Below are 20502 nucleotides of genomic sequence, written 5' to 3'. Positions count from 1 at the left end.
CTTGAATGGCCTCGGGGGTGAGATGGAATTCTCCGCGTGATGGCTTAGTGAGAGCAGTAAGAGGTGCTGCAGTTGAGCTGAAGCCCCGGATGAATCGCCGATAGAAATTGGCGAACCCCAAAAACGCTGTAGCTGTTTGAGCGACGTGGGTAGGGGCCACGAACGCACAGCCTCCAGTTTCTGAGGATCCATGGCCACACCCTGAGCAGAGATGATGAAGCCCAGGAACGTGGTGGAGTGCTGGTGGAAAGCACATTTTTCCAGCTTACAGTACAACTGGTGGGCCAGCAACCTCTGCAGGACTGCTCGGACATGCTGGATATGCTCATCTAAGGTCTTGGAATAGATGAGGATGTCGTCCAGGTAGGCATAGCACCATCTACCCAGCATGTCCCGGAGAACGTCATTGATGAGGTGCTGGAAAGCGGCTGGACTGTTGCAAAGGCCAAAGGGCATGACGAGGGTCTCGTAGTGACCGGTGGGGGTTATGAATGCCGTCTTCCACTCGTCGCCCTCCCTGATGCGTACCAGATTGTAGGCGCTCCGTAGATCCAACTTCGTAAAGAAGTGGGCACCAGAGAGGGCGTCCAGGGCGGTGTTAGTGAGAGGGAGTGGGTGACGGTTCTTGACCGTGATCTGGTTGAGCCCCCGGTAGTCGACGCACGGTCGGAGACCCCCGTCCTTCTTTTTCACGAAGAAGAACCCCGCGGCCGCCGGGGAGCTGGAGGGTCGGATGGTCCCTGCGCGAAGACCCTCCGCTACGTACTCTTCCATGGCGAGTTGTTCTTTAACCGACAAAGAGTACAGGTGGCCGCGGGGGCGGTACCGCGCCCGGCACGAGGTCAATGGCGAGGTCGTAGGGGCGATGAGGAGGCAGCCGAGCCGCGCTACGCCTGCTAAAAACCTCGGCCAGGTCGCGATACTGGACGGGGATAGCTTCGCGGTCGACGTCGAGGGCCTCGGACTCCCCCTGAACATGTCCCAGCCCTGGCCCGGAGACAGAGCTCCTGACAGGTCGCACCCCAATGAATGATCCGGCGTGACGTCCAGGAGATGAGGGGGTCGTGAGTGACGAGCCAGGGATGGCCGAGGATGATGGCTGGTGAGGGAATCTTGGTGACGTAGAACTTGATGATCTCGGAGTGATTGTCAATGATGAGGGTGAGCTCTTGAGTGCGGTGAGTGATGGGACTTAGAGTTAGGGGGCGACCGTCAATGGCGGTGACTTTCAGGGGCTGGGATAACGCCTCAGTTACAATCCCCATTTGGGCAGCATAAGCCTGATCGATGAAGTTCCCAGCCGCACCCGAATCAACGAATGCGGTGGTCTCGATCCGTTGGTGGCCCAAGAGGATTGATACCTGCAGCAGCAGCCGGGAAGAGACGGGCTCGGGGTAGGTTTTCGCGGGCTTGGGACCAGATGGGGACCTCCCCCTCCTCACCTGGTCTGCCCGTTTCCCGGACGAAGAGGGCAGATAGCTCGATGGTGGTCCGGGGAGGCGCAATAGGCACACAGGCCCTCGCGGTAGCGTCTGGCCCTCTCAGCCGCTGACAGGGAGGTGCGCCCTATTTGCATGGGTTCCCCAGCTCCGATTGAGTGGGCCTCTGAGGCGATCGGTGGAGGTGACGGAGACGCAGCGACAGCCTGGAAGGTGGATGAGTCAGGAGCCCTTTGGTAGCCGGTGGAACCTGAAAATGAACAGAAGACAGTTTTAGTGTTATGCCTCATCCGCTGATCCACCCGGAGGGCCAGCTGTATCATGCCCTCCAGGGTGTCAGGGAGCTCCCGCACAGCCAGTTCGTCTTTAAGACGGGTGGACAGTCCTTCATAGTAGGCTGTGCGGAGAGCGGAGTTGGACCATGTGGTTTGAACGGAAAGGGTGCGGAATTCGGTGGTGTAACGGCTGACGCTGCGACTCCCTTGCTTGAGGTGGTACAGCCGCGAGTCAACCTCCACCTCGCTCTCAGGATGCTGGAAGACGGTTCTGAGCTCGGAGGTAAAAGCAGGATATGAATGAGCCACATCTCCGTCGGCCTTCAGAACCGCCGTAGCCCACTCGGCTGCCTGCCCGGTGAGGAGTGAGGTGAGTAGGGCAATCCTGCTGCGATCCGAGGGGTAACGGGAAGGCTAAAACTCAAAAATCAAATTAAGGTTGGTGAGAAAAACGTCACATTTGCTTCCGGACCCATCCCACTTGTCCGGAAGTGATAGTTTGGGATGACTGACGGGGGGGTTTTGGCGGACCGGTTCAGCGGGAGGAACCGTAGCAGCGGCCAGGTCGTCATGATCCGCCTGCAGGGCGGTGAGATCCGAACGGAGTCCCTCGCACTCCGCACGAAGACCCGCGGTCTCGGCGCGCAGCGCGGTCATCTCCGCCCGGAAATGCACCAGCTCCTGCCGCAGATTCATAATCTCCCCAGCCTGCTGCCGGATCACTTCAACCAACTGCCCCAAATCCGCCGGGACCATCTCGGGACCGGACATTCTGTCACGGAGGCAAGACGAGAAGTGGTCGATCGAGAAGTGGTCCCCGTGTAGCGTGACAGAGAACTCAAACGCGGATACACACGAGTGAGCAGGTTAGCCACGCAGTTAGTCTGAGAACGCTCCAGCGAAGGAGTAAAGATTTCCACCAGGAAACCCGCGATCTCATTCACACACAGAAAGGTATATAAACGTCCGCAGAGCGGTACTCACGTGAGTTGATTTGATGAAGTTGAGGCGACCAACAAAGAGACAAACCATGAACTCAATGTCCGGTGCTGACTGAACCTTACTTCCTGTTTATATACCCGCGGAGATTACTTCCGGGACCTCGTGACCTCACGTGACTCGGTGCGTGTGACATACACTGCACTCACAATGGCATACATTACATTATGTGATTAATGTTTTAAATATACAACATTTGAAATATAGAAATATGCAATGTTGGGGGAAAAAAAAGAAATTATACTTAAAATATTAAATTAAAACTGCCAGTAGGTGGTGGAAAGTCACTGTCCTAATGAGTCATTGAATTATTCATCCAACCAATTTGTTGATTAATTTATTGCTTTATTGCTGATTAATTCAGCAATAAAGCAAGTGACTGTCTTTATAAATGGGCAGTTGAATCATTGGCTCACCTGATTTGGTCAAAAATGCTAAATTATTCATTAACCAAAGACTACAGAGTTTATTGGAGAGCAAAAACACTCGGTATTGACAATATTGTGTCTGAAATGTAAGTCTCTTCATAGCAACATAAACATATTTAACTGGTTTATTCATTAATTATATGCAATTTTATAAAGTATTGCATACTGATTATTTTAAAAGCAGGACAAATGAGAGTCTTGTTTAATGCTGCACCAGGAGGCAAACATATTTCAAAAGCAGATCCTAAATTGTGTACATTGATATGCACGTACTCAGAACAGATGAGCTCAGAGAACCACACTAAAAAAAACAAAAAACACAATTTGTTGAGTCAGCTTAGAATATTTTGTTACCCTGCTGCCTTAAAATTTTAAGTTCAGTCAACTCAAATAATTTTTTGTCAACTTGAAATGTTAAGTTGTACTAAGTAAGAACTTAGATATTTGTGTTTGTTAAACTTAAAAGCTGGTTAAGTAACCCAGCTGCCTTCAAATTATAAGTTGAATCAACTCAAATATCTAAGTTGTCACTTAGCACAACTTAACATTTTAAGTTAAATAAACTGTTTTGGAGTTAACTGAACTTAAAATTTTAAGGCAGCCAGGTAACAAATTATTTTAAGTTGACTCAACAAATAGTTTTTTACAGTGTATCCATCCATTGGGAATCAGATCCGGAGCTAGAAAAGAAGGAGCTTACATAACCACACAACAGTACTGGACGTAAGGACAGGTCAAGCTGCCTCGAGGGTGGACAATGAGGAGGAAGAATGAGGCAGAGCTGATTTATGGCTGGTCAGCTGTGATGTGCTCATTTGGTTCTGCATGTGTTCTTGGTCCTCATGAAGATGATCTCACCAACCTTTCTGAATCTGTCATCAGACACGGAGGATGTTTGGTAATAGTTCAATCCAAAGAGTAGTGGATGTGTTTCCACTGAGCATTACGTTACCGTGGAACTAAACAACAACATATGGATCTGGAAGAATATTCCTGTTATATAATAGTGACCATCCCTAACCATTAACTAACTCCCGGGCTCAGACGGCACATTAGTTCCCATGTCTGATTTGTCCATGCAGGGGAAATGTTTTGGGATTGATATCCTCTGTTGATCTCGGAACAACATTTCTATCAAATAGATTGGGTTGAGGTTGAAGCTTGAACTAAGTTCTTATCAACCTGTCATTTCGCTCTGATTTTAGGGTTAGTGAGTGGTTAGGGTCAGGGTTAGTGCACCCAAACCGACCTTCACACCCTCTCAGACTCCCACCATCCAGTGAATTTTCCTTTTTAGTGATTTTTGCGATTCAGGTTGATGATGCTGCTGGCCTTTTTGTGGTTATCCTCGCTCACGGTTATGCACTGGCCTCATGTTTAAAAGGGGGATTAAATTGGTGATATTTTGAAATAATAACCTTGTTTTATTAAGGACACAGACACACAAAAAGTGGGACACACTCATTTACTCTGTATACAGATGTACCTGTTCATTGTGTGCATGTTCTGTGAAGGTGACATTAATATTAATCAAAGACTAACAACAAAAAGAGAAAACCACTCAGTGCTGGTAATTTATTTCTTTGCTTCAGGCTGTTTACATGAATAATGAGGCTACATGAAAAAAATGATTAGCTTTTTTACATTTTTCAAAGATTTATGGAACATCATTGTTGTTGGTAATGTCCACTACTGAGATGTTCAGATGCTCAGAATACTAATAGAGAGTGCCACCTGTGGATTCCGGCGACTTTTATTGGATCGAACTTGCCACAATATAACAAAAGGGCATGTAAACACACCATTACAGAATGTTATTGTTACTGTATGCAAATTAGAATTGAAAACCGCCCTGTATTTGTTAATACGTGTTAAAAAAAAAAAAAAAAAAAAAAAAAAGAGTATAGCTAACACTTAAAATTCAGTGTGCAGGCACAGGCAACTGTTCATTTTACTGGTAACACCAGACGTCTGCTGCCCTCGTGTGACTGCCAGACGAAACGCAGCCGCACTTTACTGTAGGTCAGGTCAGTCTCCAGTCTACATGAACGGACAACGAGTAAAGACTGTTTGTCATCACACACCACAGCAGATTTTAAAACATCTGACCCTGCTGAAAAAAATAAACAAACAAATAAATAAAATAACATAAAATAAAATAAAAACAACAGAACCATCACAGAAATTCTATCAATCGACTAGTAAGTAACCATTTAAAACAAGTAAAAATGGTTTCCTATGGTGTGTTTTGGGACAGAGACCCACAGGAACCATTAGAGTTTACATTAAAACCAATACAATTTCCAATATAACCAGTAAAACCATTACAAATATTTATTTATTTGTATTCATTCATTCATTCATTCATTCATTCAGCATAGAAAGCATTTTAATTCTTAAAATCTTTTAATCTTTAATAGCTTAAAGATCTATTATTGGTCAATGGTTTTTTAGCATTCCGACCGACAAAGGCAAGTTTTTTCCTCTTTCCAGGATATTACTGAAGACATGATAGATTTTGTTGTTATATATAAAATATATTTAATGTTAAAGCTACATATGACATTTTTGAAGCCTGAATACACATTTTAATTGAAACAAGTGTTCTAATAATTATTGAATTTATAATAACATGCTTTTATTCCTGGGTCTTTTTCTTGGAAAATATGCATTAGTTATATGTAATGTGATGGATACAAACTTTTTTTTTTTTTTTTAACTAATTATATTAAACGTGGTGTTAAATTGAGGAGAACATAGATTGTATGAGTTTTTAAATAAAAAATGTTTGAATATGTTTCCACCAAAAAAAAAAAAGAAAGATAATGGCTTTTTCTGCATTTACATGCAGTAAAATTGTATTAAACTTGGTGTTGAATTGAGAAGAGAACTGTTATGGCATTACAATTAATATATTAATATATTATACACAATTACAATGTATATATATATATATATATATATATATATATATATAAATAATTTTTTTTTATTTTTTTTTAATACATTTTTAAATAATGTTTTTTTTTTTTTTTTTAATAAAAAAGGGTTTTCCACTAAACAAAAATAAATAAATAAATTTAAATTTTAGTTTTTGAAAAATGTAGTTATATTTTAGTAATAATAATAATAATTCTTATTCATGGCTCCAATTAATAAAAGTATGTAATTTAAAATTGTTTAGATTTACTCCATTACTACTATATACTTCCTACTAGCCTATATACTAAAACAGAAGAATTACTTCACAATAAATATTTCAAACAGAATATACTGAATCCAGTTCAATCTTAAAAATAATAGCTTTTTTTTTAAATTACAAGTGTAATGTTTTGTGTGACATGCCATAGCATTTGACATTCAGATCAAATCTGAGTGAAGAAAATCACTTGCAGTTTATTTTCTGGAATGTCAGTTAGTTTTGTATAGACCTTAATCAGGTTGGATGCCATATTGACCTGTCATGGGTGAAAACAAGGCTGTGAGGGACAGACTTACAATCTTAACAACGGCACACACTGTATAAAGGCTCAAATCACATCATTTTCACGACTTGTTATCAAACAACAGCATAATCCATTGAACATACTGTACCTCATGTCACCGGTTGTTAGGGTAAGAAACTCAAAGGAGGCAGAATGTCCAAACAAGCAAAGTTGTAATGAAAATTCAAGAGAAAACAACCTCTACATACGACAAAAACAGGACAAAGAAAAAGGAAATGCAGGGCTATAAATATGAAACCAAACAAGGGTCTAATAAGGATAATTAACCAGACACAGGTGCAGGGAATCAAACTAAACAAGAACAGGAAACATAACCAAATAAAGAAACACAGGAGCTAAACGGGTACATACACGTGACACTTCAGTCCCTCACAGCCCCGTTTCATTCCTGTCAAAACTTTAATATGCCACTACACTCACTCAGTTCTGTTCTGAACTCTGTAAACTGTAAATGTGTTCCAAACAGCAGAAGTGATGCCTTTGCAGAGGCACAGTGAAGGTTTGATTTGAACAACCAACAAGATGGCAGCAGGCTATTTTATTTTTTAAATAAACAAAAGGTCTGCCTCAATACCTACACGACAGGAAGTGTGAGTAATATCTGAAAAATGACTAAACTTAGACGAAACTAATAACACTTTCAGAGCAGTATTTCAGGCAAAGCGTATCCCACTATCCATAATGTTCAGGAGCTCACACGCCCTGAAATCGCAAGATGTTGATGAAAACTTTGCAGTGTAATTAATTCAATCACATATTACATCTACTTAGTACGAAATTGAAATTGTTTCACATTTTATTGGTACAAAGATACATATTTTCTAAAACAACTGCATCTGCTTTATATCACTAAATTAAAAGCTTCACAATTAAATGTCATTGACATGGACTACCAAACAGAAATGTTCAAGTTTATTTTAAAGTGCAAAGTATTGCATGTACAAAATGGGTAAATAAAGCTCTGAAAACCTCAAAACCTTTGCATTTTTACAACACTATCTGTCCCATTGTTTAATCAAAAGTTCTACAGACTTCTTGTCTTCATGCCCACTTGAATGGGACAGGCTGATTAGTTTTCAAATAAAACCATTTAAGGAAAGGACGTGACGTGTGGCCAAGTATGGTGACCCATACTTGGAATTTGAGCTCTGCATTTAACCCATCCAAGTGCACACACACAGCAGTGAGTAGTGAACAAACACGCACACACACCGTGAACACACACCCGGAGCAGTGGACAGCCACATTGCTATCGCTGCGGCACCCGGGGAGCAGTTGGGGGATCGGTGCCTCGCTCAAGGGACTCACCTCAGTTGTGGTATTGAGGGTGGAGAGAGCGCTGGTTATTCATTCCCACCACCTTCAATCCCTGCCAGACCTGGGACTCAAACCCGCAACCTTTCGGTTACAAGCCTGACTCTCCAACCATTAGGCCACAGCTGCCCCATGAATGTATGGAGTGTGTTATTCAGGGAAAGTGATGAATGTCAGGTCTGATTGTATCAAATTTAAAGGGCCATTTGAAAGTATCCACAATTCCTTTTGCATGAAATGCACATTCTACTTTATGTATTCTACCTATTTTGTGCAAATGGTGTGGGCCATCAGGATAAGTGCGTACTGTCCCCAGTATATACTACAGATAGATGGCAAGGTAGTACCGTACTAGAGGTAGCAGTGTATGATTCCGAACACGTCGCCTCCTGCCGGTGGTTTGCAGTAGCGCAGCGGCGCCCTCTGCTGGTGCAGCGCGGTTAAATCCTCCAGTGCGGCGCTGCTGCTGGGAGTGAAGGGAAGATGGCGGCCGGACCCGGAGCGGCCAGCAGTGGTCACAGCGGTGGCCGCGGCTCGTCGGCCGCTTTGGAGTCATCGCTGGACCGGCGGTTTCAGGGAGTCACCAATACCATGGAGTCCATACAGGGATTATCCTCGTGGTGCATCGAGAACAAGAAACATCACGGCCTCATCGTGCGCTGCTGGATGAAGTGGCTTAAGAAATGTGAGTTGCTAACGTTGCTAATGAATACAAACACGCACAAACCGTCGGATCTGAACACACCCCTTGCCCCCATGACAATGCATTGTGTGTTTAATGCAGAGCGTTTGAGAAATGTCAGGGTTTGTGTGTGTGGCGCGTGCACGCTGAGTTAGATGTCGCCTCGAGCTCCAGCGTGTTGATTTCACATTAAAGCTCAGTGCAGGATCGTTCTGCAGGCCTGCGCATTTAAAACGTTACAAAGTTTGACGGACTCCAGCAGCTCTTAAGAAGGTTTACCAGCAGTGTGCATGAGCAGATATCATGCAAACTTATGCACGAGCCTCACAAAGATAAACAGCAGCGTGGAGCTCAGATAGTGATACAGTGATCATCACGACACTGAGATGTCAGTGGGATGTATGGAGTGTGTTAGTGGTCATTCAGGGAAAGTGATGAATGTCAGGTCTTGTTGTATCAAAGCTTTTCATGCTGGTTCCTGTTACTGCTGTTTGATTGACTCAACTAAACACTGCAACATTTCATTCGTATATTCTTAAATAACAAGAGGTTATGTCTGCAATAAATCACCATATCTCTCAGTGCTGCAGTCAGTGTTTGCACATTGCACTCCAGTTTAAGTAATGTTATTGTTTTGTTGTGTAAGTTTATCCATTCTTTGGCCCAGAGCTGTGTGCATTAGATGCTGAGCATAGCTTTTGGATTTAATCTTCATATTAATTCTGTCTGATTCTAGTGTGCATGAAGGGAAGCTGAACTTGTTTTTGTAAACATGCCATCACTGTTCTAGGATGCTTTGGTCAATTTAGCAAAAGTTTGTAAAGGCAAATGTCTGCTCCAAACAAGCATTTTTCTGTTGGTTAGCGCAGCAAATCTGCAAAAAATGGGCAAAATCAATATCAATTTTATTTGATGACTTGATTAAATAATGCTGATATGTGATTACATGACTTCTGATGGCTATGTAGCTGATCTGACGTCTGAATAAATGTGTCGTTTGAGCCAAGAGAGAGCGGTGCTGTCACACACTGTCATCTGTGATGGTCAGACTGGAGATCTGGACTTCATTCTGGTGTCAGTTCATCTCCAGACAGTGAAGTATGACCTAAAAGAGCCGGTCTCATGGTATTTTAAAGTGTCCTTATATTGTGTTGGAGTCCCTTACAAAATGTTTAAATGCATCAAAGGTCAGAGAACATTGTAATTTTCTCAAAATATACATTTATACGTAGTCATTTGTCAATGATTTCGAAACGGTTTGTTCGAATCCGTTGTGAGTGTAAGGTCTGTAAACGCCTCCCTTCAAAAGCCTGCTCTGCTCTGATTGGTCAGCTTGCCAAACCTGTTGCGATTGGTACAGAGATGAGTACACGAGCAAGTTAGCAAGCGCTACCGTCGTTGTTGTCGCAGATTGAAGTGACCCCAATAACATAGGGCTGTGCAAAAATGCACAGTAATGGCAGTTCTGTGAAGCAGCATGTTTAGTGGAAACTGTATGATCTTCAGTTCAACCCCGATCATTTACTTCAGACAGATGTGTTGATGTGTTGGCTATACATTGGAATCCACACAAGAACACTCATATTTGGACTGAAACTGGTCCTGTCATTTTCACAGCAACTTAATCTTTCATTTAAGCAAAAGTTTTTACATTGTAATCTCTTTGCATTTATTGAATGTTTATTCAAAACTATTTATTGAATAAAAACAGTCGGAAGATAAGATTTGTGAATGTATGTTTATGTATGTCCTGCTAAAATACAGATGCCAGACAGCTCTTAGCTCACTTGCACGAAAACAGATTCAGTATTCCACAAAGACTAATAAAATCACAAAATTGTATACACATCTATGATAATTTAAAAATATGTTGAAGACCAGAAAAATACTTTATTGACTTGGTTTATCAGTAGGGCTCTTAACCCCAGTTTTTCATTTTTCTAAACCTGCTTTTAACCACAGATGAAGGCATGTTTCACACTTGTAATTACTTTTTACCTGGGGTTATGAAGCCTTGCTCAAGGCTAGCAGCACTTTTGCAGTGTTTTTCACCAAAAAATGAAAAATCGGTTAAATAACAATAACAAAAATAACAATCTCAAATAAATTGTTCCAAACCTGTATGAGCTTCACGATTTTATCACGATTCTTTGTGAACTCATGTTGGTTTTACTATTTTGCAAGTTGACTGAGTGGTACAGCCAAACTAATTTCCCTTTTTCAAAAACAAAGCCTTTCAAGATGACAAAAACAAATGGCAGATATTTAGGCCAAAGTGAGCGAAGATAAAAATCTGTTGTCGTTATTTTATCTTTGTTGTTAAAAAATTAGAACAAAGATACACGTTACAAATAAGCATAATACAAATAAAACAGTGCTTTATTTTTCAGGTACAGAGGCTGTATTTAGCAGTAGCATTCCAGAAACTGAATTAACTAATATAAAAAGTGAAACACTATATACTTATACGCTATACACATCAGTTGTACATTGATTCTTATTAAAGCAACTGTATTACATTTCTTCAGTCAAGAGTAGTGAGTGATTTTTCTCTTTGTGTTTTGTTGTTTTATTAACATTAAAAGAATAGTTTACCCAAAAATGAAAATTCTGTCATCTGTCTCGTTCATAGTGTATTATTTTTATACCATCATTTGCTCATTCTCAGGTTGTTTTAAATCTGAATGGGTTTCTTTTTTATGTTGAACGTTATCTGTTTGATCATTTCTAGCATTAAATTCAATGGGGACCAGCTACTGTTTGGTCACCCACACTATTCAAAATATCTTATTTTGTGTTTAGCACAAGATTGAAATTAATACAGGTTTGGGACAAAATGAAAGTGAGTAAATAATGACAGAATTATAATTTTTGGGTGAACTATCCCTTTAAAGGAGAAGTCCACTTTCAGAACAACAATTTACAGATAATTCACCTCCTTGTCATCCAAGATGTTCATGTCTTTCTTTCTTCAGTTGTAAAGAAATTATGTTTTTTGAGGAAAACATTTAAGGATGTTTCTTCATATAATGGACTTGATTAGTGCCCCAATTTTGAACTTCCAAAATGTAGTTTAGATGCAGCTTCAAAGGCTCTGAACGATCCCAGCCGAGGAAGAAGGGTCTTATCTAGCGAAAACGATCATTCATTTTTTTTTTTTTTCGAAAAATAAAAATGTGTATACTTTTTAAGCACAAATTGAACAAATTGTTTATTTTGAACAAATCTTTAATGTGACTCGGGAAGAACGAGTCGTCTCGGGAAGTGATTCGTTCAGTCGCGCATGCGCAACATCCTATTAAGTTCTGTGCTGGAATTAGTTCACCTGTTTCGAGTCTTCGGGTTTTTCGAGTCGTTCGTTCATCGCGTGACAGCTCCATAAGATGAACGCCTCGAAAAACCCAAAGACTCGAGAGATGAACTATTCAATTCTTCCGGCTCACACTTCCCATCACTAATGTTACTACGAATCACGTCTAAGTTCATCGTCTGTATACTCCGGCTCTAAAAGGTAGAGTATGTCGAAAAACTCCATCTTATTTTCTCCTACAACTTTCTTAGTCTTTGCACGCTCGCTTTGTAAACACTGGGTCTGTAGTTCCGCGTACGTTCACGTGACCTTTTGACATGATTCAGTAGTACGTGGACGCGCATCCCAGAGCCTGTGCTACATGAGCTTTTGTGCTTAAAGTATACAAACTTTTATTTTCCAAAAAAAAATGGCAGATCGTTTTGCTAGATAAGACCCTTCTTCCTCGGCTGGGATCGTTTAGAGCCTTTTGAAATTTGCATTTAAACTACATTTGAAAGTTCAAAATCGGTGCACCAGTGAAGTCCATTATATGGAGAAAAATCCTGAAATGTTTTCCTCAAAAACCATAATTTCTTCACGCCTGAAAACAGAAAGACATGAACATCTTGGCAAGGGGGTGAGTACATTATTTGTGAATTGTTGTTCTGGAAGTGGACAAATGGCAGCATGTTTAGTACAATTAGTGTGCTGTCCCTTTAAGAGCTGCACACATTTGTTTTTCTCTCAATTTCACTTTGTACTTTCACTTTAGACATAAGCAACTGTTTTTATATGTAAGCCTTGTGTGTTTTGACAGTATTAGTGCAATCAGACACGATTCATAAATTAGATCAGTAATTAGGTGCTATTTTTACAGTGCACGCACTTCAGGTGTACTCGCACTGGAACAGCACGCATATTAAATGTTTAACCGGCAAAGCTTTAAAACAAATAATGTGCTGTTTTTGTGATGGTGAATAAGTGCTGTGTCCCATGACTGTACCGCTGAGTTAACACTGATGTGAAAGTATGTCGTGTTGTACAGTATATTGAGATGGAGGCGTCAGAACTGCAGCTGATAGAGTATTACGATACTACAATATTTCTCCAAAAGCAGATCGTGGAGACATTTTTATCGTCCACAATCAAAAATCATCATATTGCATAGTTTTTCCTTCTGTTGAACACAAAATAAGGTATTTTGAAGAATGTTGGTAACCAAGAATCGAAAGAATGGAAGTTGGTATGGAAGTCGATGGTTACCATCAACTGTTTGATTACCAACATACTTCAGAATATCTTTTATGTGCAGCCAATTAAAGAAACTGGAGGTGAGTAATTTATTTGGGTCAACTGTCCCTTTAAATCGGCTTTGCATTGTCAAACTTGTGCAGTGTGAATTGATACAGTGTTAGAATGTTACAGCCTGATGCTTAGCAACCAACAGCCAATTGCGTGCCTCATCTTCACATGCTTTTGACAGTCACAGAAACACACTGTTCATACAACACGCTCATTGTAGGAGTAAAAAGTACAATGATAATAGAAAACAGGCATGAAGAAATTAAATTGTTCGGCCAGTCATTGTCACAGATGTGCAAAAAAAGAATGTTAACCCAGGTCAAACTATTGATGTGCAGTTTGAAACAGCAGCTGATAAATACCCAGGATTAATTGGTAACCACAGGTTAATTACGAGGAGTGTGAAATGTGTTCGTCATTCAAAAGAAGAAACCAAAACAAGGATATGCGAGATATATACAGATATACAAAATATAAACAAAGCAGCGCTTTATATGTTGATACGTTTTTTTCATTTTAAACAGCTCATGTTGTTATGTAAATATTTGCATATTGTAATGCTGGGGTGAGATAAGGTAACATTAGAACGGCTTCCATCTGTGCCGTCTTGACTCTCTTTCAAACCTTTTGCTTTAATTCCTGCGTACTGACCTGGGCTGCATTTCCAAAAAACATTGTAAGCTTAAGTACATCATAGACCCATTGAAACCAATGGAGCTACGATCAACTTAAGCTTACAATGGGAAAACTGCCGCCAACGTGAGCCTGCTGTTTAGAACACACTATAAATACTAGCCCAGCAGAAATCACAGCAATGTCAAGCACAAAATGGGTTAAGACATGTTTTTTTGGGTGTTAAATAATGATGTAAATCCTAGTAAACTGACAATCTCAAACCTTAGTAAATCACCTTGCATGATTTAAATACTCTCCTGCTATAAATGTTCCATCTGAAAGGAAAACTCCTAAAAGTGCATAAGCAGTACAATTTTGTAATAAGCAATGAGGTTTGCACTGGTGAAAACTGTTAGTAGATGTTTTACACTTTATTGCTGATTTGAAGCATTTTTATTCTTTAACTTGAGTTGGTCAAAGTTTTATGTAACTTACATTTTTATATAAAACAAATTGACACTGAGCTTTCAGTCTCTGTATTTTGCCCTGCCTGAAAGCCTGGGGTGTTTATTTGATGATTGGACGAGGTCTTAAATAGGCAGGACTTTGCATAAAGTGTCCAGTATATATGAATATATTTTTACAGAAGAACATTTGTAATCATAGCTTTCTTGCTCTTGAAAAGTCCTGTTTGAAAGTGCTGGAAATATAATTAAATGTCACTCTGTACAAACCCTGTCCATAAATGTCAATTCCATCATTTCTATCATTTATCCGTCCTCATCTCATTCCAAACCCCTATGAGTTTCTTACTGCTTTGTGTTTAAAAACATGTTACGTGTGTAACATATTTAAATACTGTATAAAATTAAAGTGTATTCAATATTAAACTGATACATTTCTTCACAATACACCACTTTATAATAAAAAACAAGGCTTGCAAAAAGAGTGGTTTGTGTTCACACACATTTTTTTTGTGTTTGATTTTGGTTTATGTGGGATTTGTAATAGATTTATTATTTATTTCAGAAATGTTGTGGGCTTATTTGAAACCCATTTTTATATTTTTAAAACGGTGCATTTGTTTGTTAAGCCTGTGGTGCACAAACAGTACTCTGCATTTTATTTTAAACAGCCTTTTGTCTTTGCATTTTGTTTAAGAGTAGAGTTTGCAAATTGCTTGTTTGCTAAAATATTAGCTTTGGCACCAGATTAGCTACATATAATAATTTCCATTACAATTAACAAAACTGCATTATTTTGTGCTTAACCAATTACTTTTTTTTTTTTTTTTTTTTTTAATATTAACTTATTTATTAATTTTTAATTTTATTTAATTTTTAATTTTATTTAATTTAATTACATGCGTACAAGGGCTGCCAGTTTTACATGATAATTTAGTTCAAATAATTGTATTTAAAATTTTTGTTTTTTAATTAACCATGATTACTCGTGGTATTTGTAGTAAAACTGATTGGTTACTGCACTTTTACTACTATAAATTGTAGACAAAAAAAAAATTAAAAATATCACCATCTGAATTTTAGGGATGCTAATGGAAAAATGTGTCATCATATAATCATATATGTGTTAAGCACATATAGATGTGCTTAAACACAATAGATGGAATTTAGGTGGAAGAGAACAATACTAACACTTATTAAGCATGTTATAATTTTAAATGATAGATTATGGCCACAAAAATTATGGGAGTGACAACCACATTCTACAGTCAAATTAACTCAAGAAAATCTACACAGTGTGTATAGAACTGAGCAGAACAACTAGTTGTTAATGATATATTTAAATGTTTATCAGGGTTAGGGTTAGGGTTAGGTCTTCTGCAAGGAATTACAGTGAACCAGGTACAGTTTGACTCATTGGTGTTAACAGGTCTTGCTATTATCGAAAGGCAAAATATAGCAACCTGCAATTTCCTAATTGATTAACTCAAAATGGATCGCTTTATGAGTCAAGCCTAAACACTAAGCCCAAAGATGCTTAAAGTGTTACTTATGAATGGACATGGCAGCGCTTCAAGAGTTCACTCTGCGAAGCAGCCTTCCAAACATAAACAAAACATGATTGCTCTGTTGATGGTGGCTTAGTTAAAATCACCAAACATGACAAGTCTTTGGTCACTATGATTACAACAGTGTGAGTTCTGTTTCATACACATCAAACTAGAGGTCAACTGATGTATCGGTTTTGCCGATTAATCGGCACCGATAGTTGATTGACGTTGAAACGGTGTGTACAGTCTACTGTAGTGCATGTTTTCATGTCATTACTAAGTGATGAATTTGTTGACTAGATGCTGCATTGTGGAGAAAGGACAGCAGTATACTTTTGCCTGTTTGGTGATCAAATAAAGTCTTGTAGAACGCTGCTTGAATTGAATGCGACGTGTCCAGTGTGTGTGATACCGGAGAGCTGCGAGTTCTTTTAGACGCGGCGCTGCACTTTTGCCTGTTGTGTGACTAACATATTTTTATATTTTAATTAGATAACCACAAATGTTCTAGAATAGAAGCAGTTAAATTGTGAAAGTACACAATATCCATATATATGCAATTTTAATACTGTGGCCTTTGTGTAGATATGTAAAGATGGCCAACTTTAGCTTGATTGTTGATGTAATGGTAACATTTTACAATGAGTCCATTTGTAACATTAAGATTGATAAAAGCTGTAGAATAGAAGTATTGTTCCTTGTTAGAGTGTGTTAATTTCAGCATTTACTGATATATTTTAAAAGTTTTAGTTGCTTTTGTTAACATTGAACAATGAACTAACTGTAATGATCAATATATAATTAATATTAATATTTTTATTCATTTACAAAGTATGGTTCAGTAGGCTGTTTTTTTTTTTTAATTTTAGAGCACTATTTATTTTCCTTTCAGTATCCATTTTAAAAACTATCAGTCGATTAATCTGTATCAGCCAGTGTGGTCCAACCTAGTTATCGGTATCGGTAAAATCCAATATCGGTCACCCCGGTATTTGTAGATGCAGTTGTCACTCCTGAAACAGTGTGTATGTGGCCTATGACAGCTGAAAAATTGTATAAGGCCAATATTCCTTCCAGTGCATTCTGCACTCTGTTAGAAGGTCAGTTAGAGAGTAATGCACTGTGGGATACCATATTCCATGCAGTGTACACTGGCTGCATTTTTTTGGCCTTAATTCTGTTTTTGTTGAAACAGTCAGTCTTCTGAGTGAAAGCTGCTGGTGTTGTGATATTATGTTATAGTTTGGCGCAGTGTTGTACCATGCCAGTCTCTGGCTGAGATTTACAGACAGAAACCGAGATCATATACAAGATCCATTTAGAATCAAGTGCCTGAATGTCATTAAGAACATCCATGAGAACTGTGGCAGACTCTTCAGTTTATTTGGATACATGTGAATGGATGTATTCGGTAGGGAAATGTGGGTTTAATCAGTTATTCTGACGTTATTAAGCACCCCATTATGTTGAGTAGCTTTTCGATGCTTAAAGATGGATGACATGAGTGTGGGTAAATCTATTCCATGAAATTCTCAATTTCTGTAATTAACAACCTCATCAACAATTTGGTAAAGATACCCTGACATCATCACACAAGTACTCTGCTGCTGTGAGATGTCATTATAAATAGATCTTTAGCAAGATTTGTGTTGATTAATCAGGAAAATGATGCTCATGCAACTTTAAAAATATATACTTGTCTATTTTTTTGATTGTTATGGTGGTATTTTGGCTGGTAGCTTAAGATCTGATTGGTTGGAACTGGGACCATATATGCCATTCAGACTGGAGTACTAAAGTGAAAGTGTTAAGTGATGCCTGGAATGGCTTTAATAATGAAAATGCAGTGAAGTGCAAGATGTGCAGTGCCAGTCTACCATATACATACTATTACAATGAGAACACAATTGGAAGAGTGCATTCACAGCGCAAGTTATGCGTTCTTACTAGAGCAGTTGAGTTTATTTGTGCAGTGGTGTTCATTTGTATAGATTCAAGTTGTGTTTATGCATGATTAATCTCATATAGAATTAACCACACTGCAGTTTGCCAACGTTCAGTCACTCACACAGCATAAAGCATGATGTCCACAAATGCCATTTATTGACTGTTATTTGATTTTTTTTTTTTTTTTTTTTTTTTTTTTTAAACTGTTTTATTGTTTATTTATTTATTTATTTTCAAAGCAGTGTTATTTTTCTGAGCATATGTTTTCATTAAAATTGCTGCTTGTCACAGCTCCAAAATCTTGCAGGGATGTCTGCAAACACTTGACAGTAGATGTGTATGTATAGCCAAGCTGTTATGCATGAAATTATAACACCAACACTAATGTGATAGAAAGTTGTGAATTCTGTGTTTAGTAGGCTGTGTTATAGTGCAATAAGGAAAGATTGCATCCACACTGTCAGTTACACAGTGTCGGGGGTAGGGTTGCAAAGGGGTGGAAAATTTCCGGTAAATTTCTGGAAACTTTCCAAAAATCCCAGAAAAATTCCAAAAAGTTTCTGAAATTTACCTGAAATTTTCCACCTTTTTGCAGTCTTGGTCGGAGGTAGCGCATTACAAGTAATTAGGGATGCTCATTTTAACCGGTTAACCGTTAACCGACAGAAAGAATTTTGACCGATTAATACAATGTTAAATGGTTTAAAGGGTCTTTTTTTTTTTTTTTTTTTTTTTTTCTCAGTAATTTATTAAAATATTTGAAAGCATTTGCTGAATGGTTAAAATAAAAGTGCATTTTTAAGAGGAAAAAAAAGACAGGCATACACGATTTAACGTTAAGTCGCATTTTATTATTACATTTAGAAATAGACCTGATGCCGATGCGAGATGTTGAACAATCGCTATAAACATAGGCTAGGCTGTTTTAGTTTTCACAAAAAATCCTTTCAATTTAACAGTATTTAGAAAAGAACAGGAATGAAAAATAGAAGCTAGGCTTTTGTGTACATTCACAATAAAAACTAACCTTTGTGCTTCTATAAAATAAAGAAAAACAAGATGCCGCTTTCGGCCTTCTTCCTTTTGCGCAGCACAGAAGTGAACCAAAACTCTGCATACTAGCTTTGCACAGTAAAAATTTTTATTGTTTAGGCCCATTCATCATATATAATCCTTTTGTAAGCCATATGGATAAGAAACAAAAACATGTGATAAAACACTTTACTTTTTGGATAAATGATATTATTCACAACATAATCTCTCTTAAAATACCTTATAGGATTATGATAATCAAAACAATCCTGAGCTAGATCAAGCTCTGATCTCTGCCAACCCAGTTATAACTTTCATTTTTTTTCCCCCACTGGTAAAGATATAATCTTTCGCTAGCTCCACGCTGGAGAGCTGCTTTATAACGGAAAATCAACTTGTAATTCTGAGTGAAAGCAGGACAGACTCTGGTTTTCCATGTTTCATACTGTAAAGCTGCTTGATTTAGGATATCTGTATGCATGAAGTATGCTATATAAATAAACGTGATGTGACTGGACATTACTGGAGTACTGAACTGCAGAGCTCGTGCAAACATCCACATCGCTGTAATCAGATGCATTTTTAACTGCTGCTGTCAGTTTTGTTTATTTCACTATTGAGAGCAAAGCACGCAGCATATATTTACATATTCAGCGAAACGCTGTGCGTGTCTCTTCTTCTCTTGAATTGCATCCTGGAGGGCTGAATTAGTCTTGCGCTACAGCGCCACACTGGTCAAACCACATTATTACATTAGCTCACCTGAGATCAAACAGAACAACAAAAATATTTGTTGACAGTTTTTTTGTTGACAGTCGTTTTTTTCAGCCCAAATTCAATTCAGTTCAATTCAATTCAAATTTATTTGTATAGCGCTTTTCACGATACATATCGTTGCAAAGCAGCTTTACACCAATTTGACATTTTTACAATATATGTAGTAGTAGCTTGATGTACATATGGTAGAGATGTGTGGTAAAGATCAATTAATGACGTAATCAAACAGACAAAGAACACTATAAATTAGTAGCAGAATACGGTAGTGCTGTATGGTTTCAGGGTTGGCATCATCTGAAGTCCTCTGTGGGGATGAATGAAATTCTGAAATGAAAACTGCTTCAGTATTCCTCAAAAACAATAAAAACAGTGAAATGCAAACTTGGAATATGAAACAAACCTGCAATAATTAAATTTGTTTGTTAACCAATGTCTTTGCTGCTGACCTTCAATGATCCATTTCAGCCATACTGATGATGGCATGGTTGGGTCCTGTACTTCATGCAATCGAGAATGGCAGCACAGATGAAAGGTTTGTTATGCTGCGCCCTGTACTGTACAGACATGAATTTACATTTTCTACGTTTACATTTCACTTTTGGTGTTTGCCAGAAATAGAAACTTTTTAAATTAAAAACAAACCATCCAAGCCCAAGCAAAAGTAACATAACACATAAAAGGTATGTTCCAAAAAAATTAACAAAGTAACGCAATTAGTTACTTTTTTGGGGGAGTAACGTAATATGAATATGAATATGAATGGAATGCAATGATAAGCCTTTCTAAACCTGCTGTCCAACAAAAGTTATAAAAACGAAAGTTATGAAAAACACAACTTGTTTTGAGTGTTTGAAATAACTTCCTTGTGTGATATGATGTA

General features: G+C 38.7%; 1 protein-coding gene across 2 annotated transcripts in view; it reads left to right on the top strand.

The window, feature by feature from the left end:
• Nucleotides 1-8409: 8409 nt before the first annotated feature.
• Nucleotides 8410-20502, top strand: part of rprd2b (regulation of nuclear pre-mRNA domain containing 2b) — a 27984-nt gene continuing 15891 nt past the window's right edge. For both annotated transcript variants that reach the window (XM_051130627.1, XM_051130626.1), the window contains exon 1: nucleotides 8410-8646. In XM_051130627.1, the coding sequence (XP_050986584.1) occupies nucleotides 8445-8646 (202 nt within the window). In that variant the 5' untranslated portion in view covers nucleotides 8410-8444. The remainder of the gene's footprint in view (nucleotides 8647-20502) is intronic.

Source organism: Labeo rohita, chromosome 16 (genome assembly GCF_022985175.1).
Source record: "Labeo rohita strain BAU-BD-2019 chromosome 16, IGBB_LRoh.1.0, whole genome shotgun sequence".
Lineage (NCBI taxonomy): Eukaryota > Metazoa > Chordata > Actinopteri > Cypriniformes > Cyprinidae > Labeo > Labeo rohita.
The sequence above is the reverse complement of the archived record's forward strand: the minus strand, read 5'-3'. Positions and strand labels throughout refer to the sequence as shown.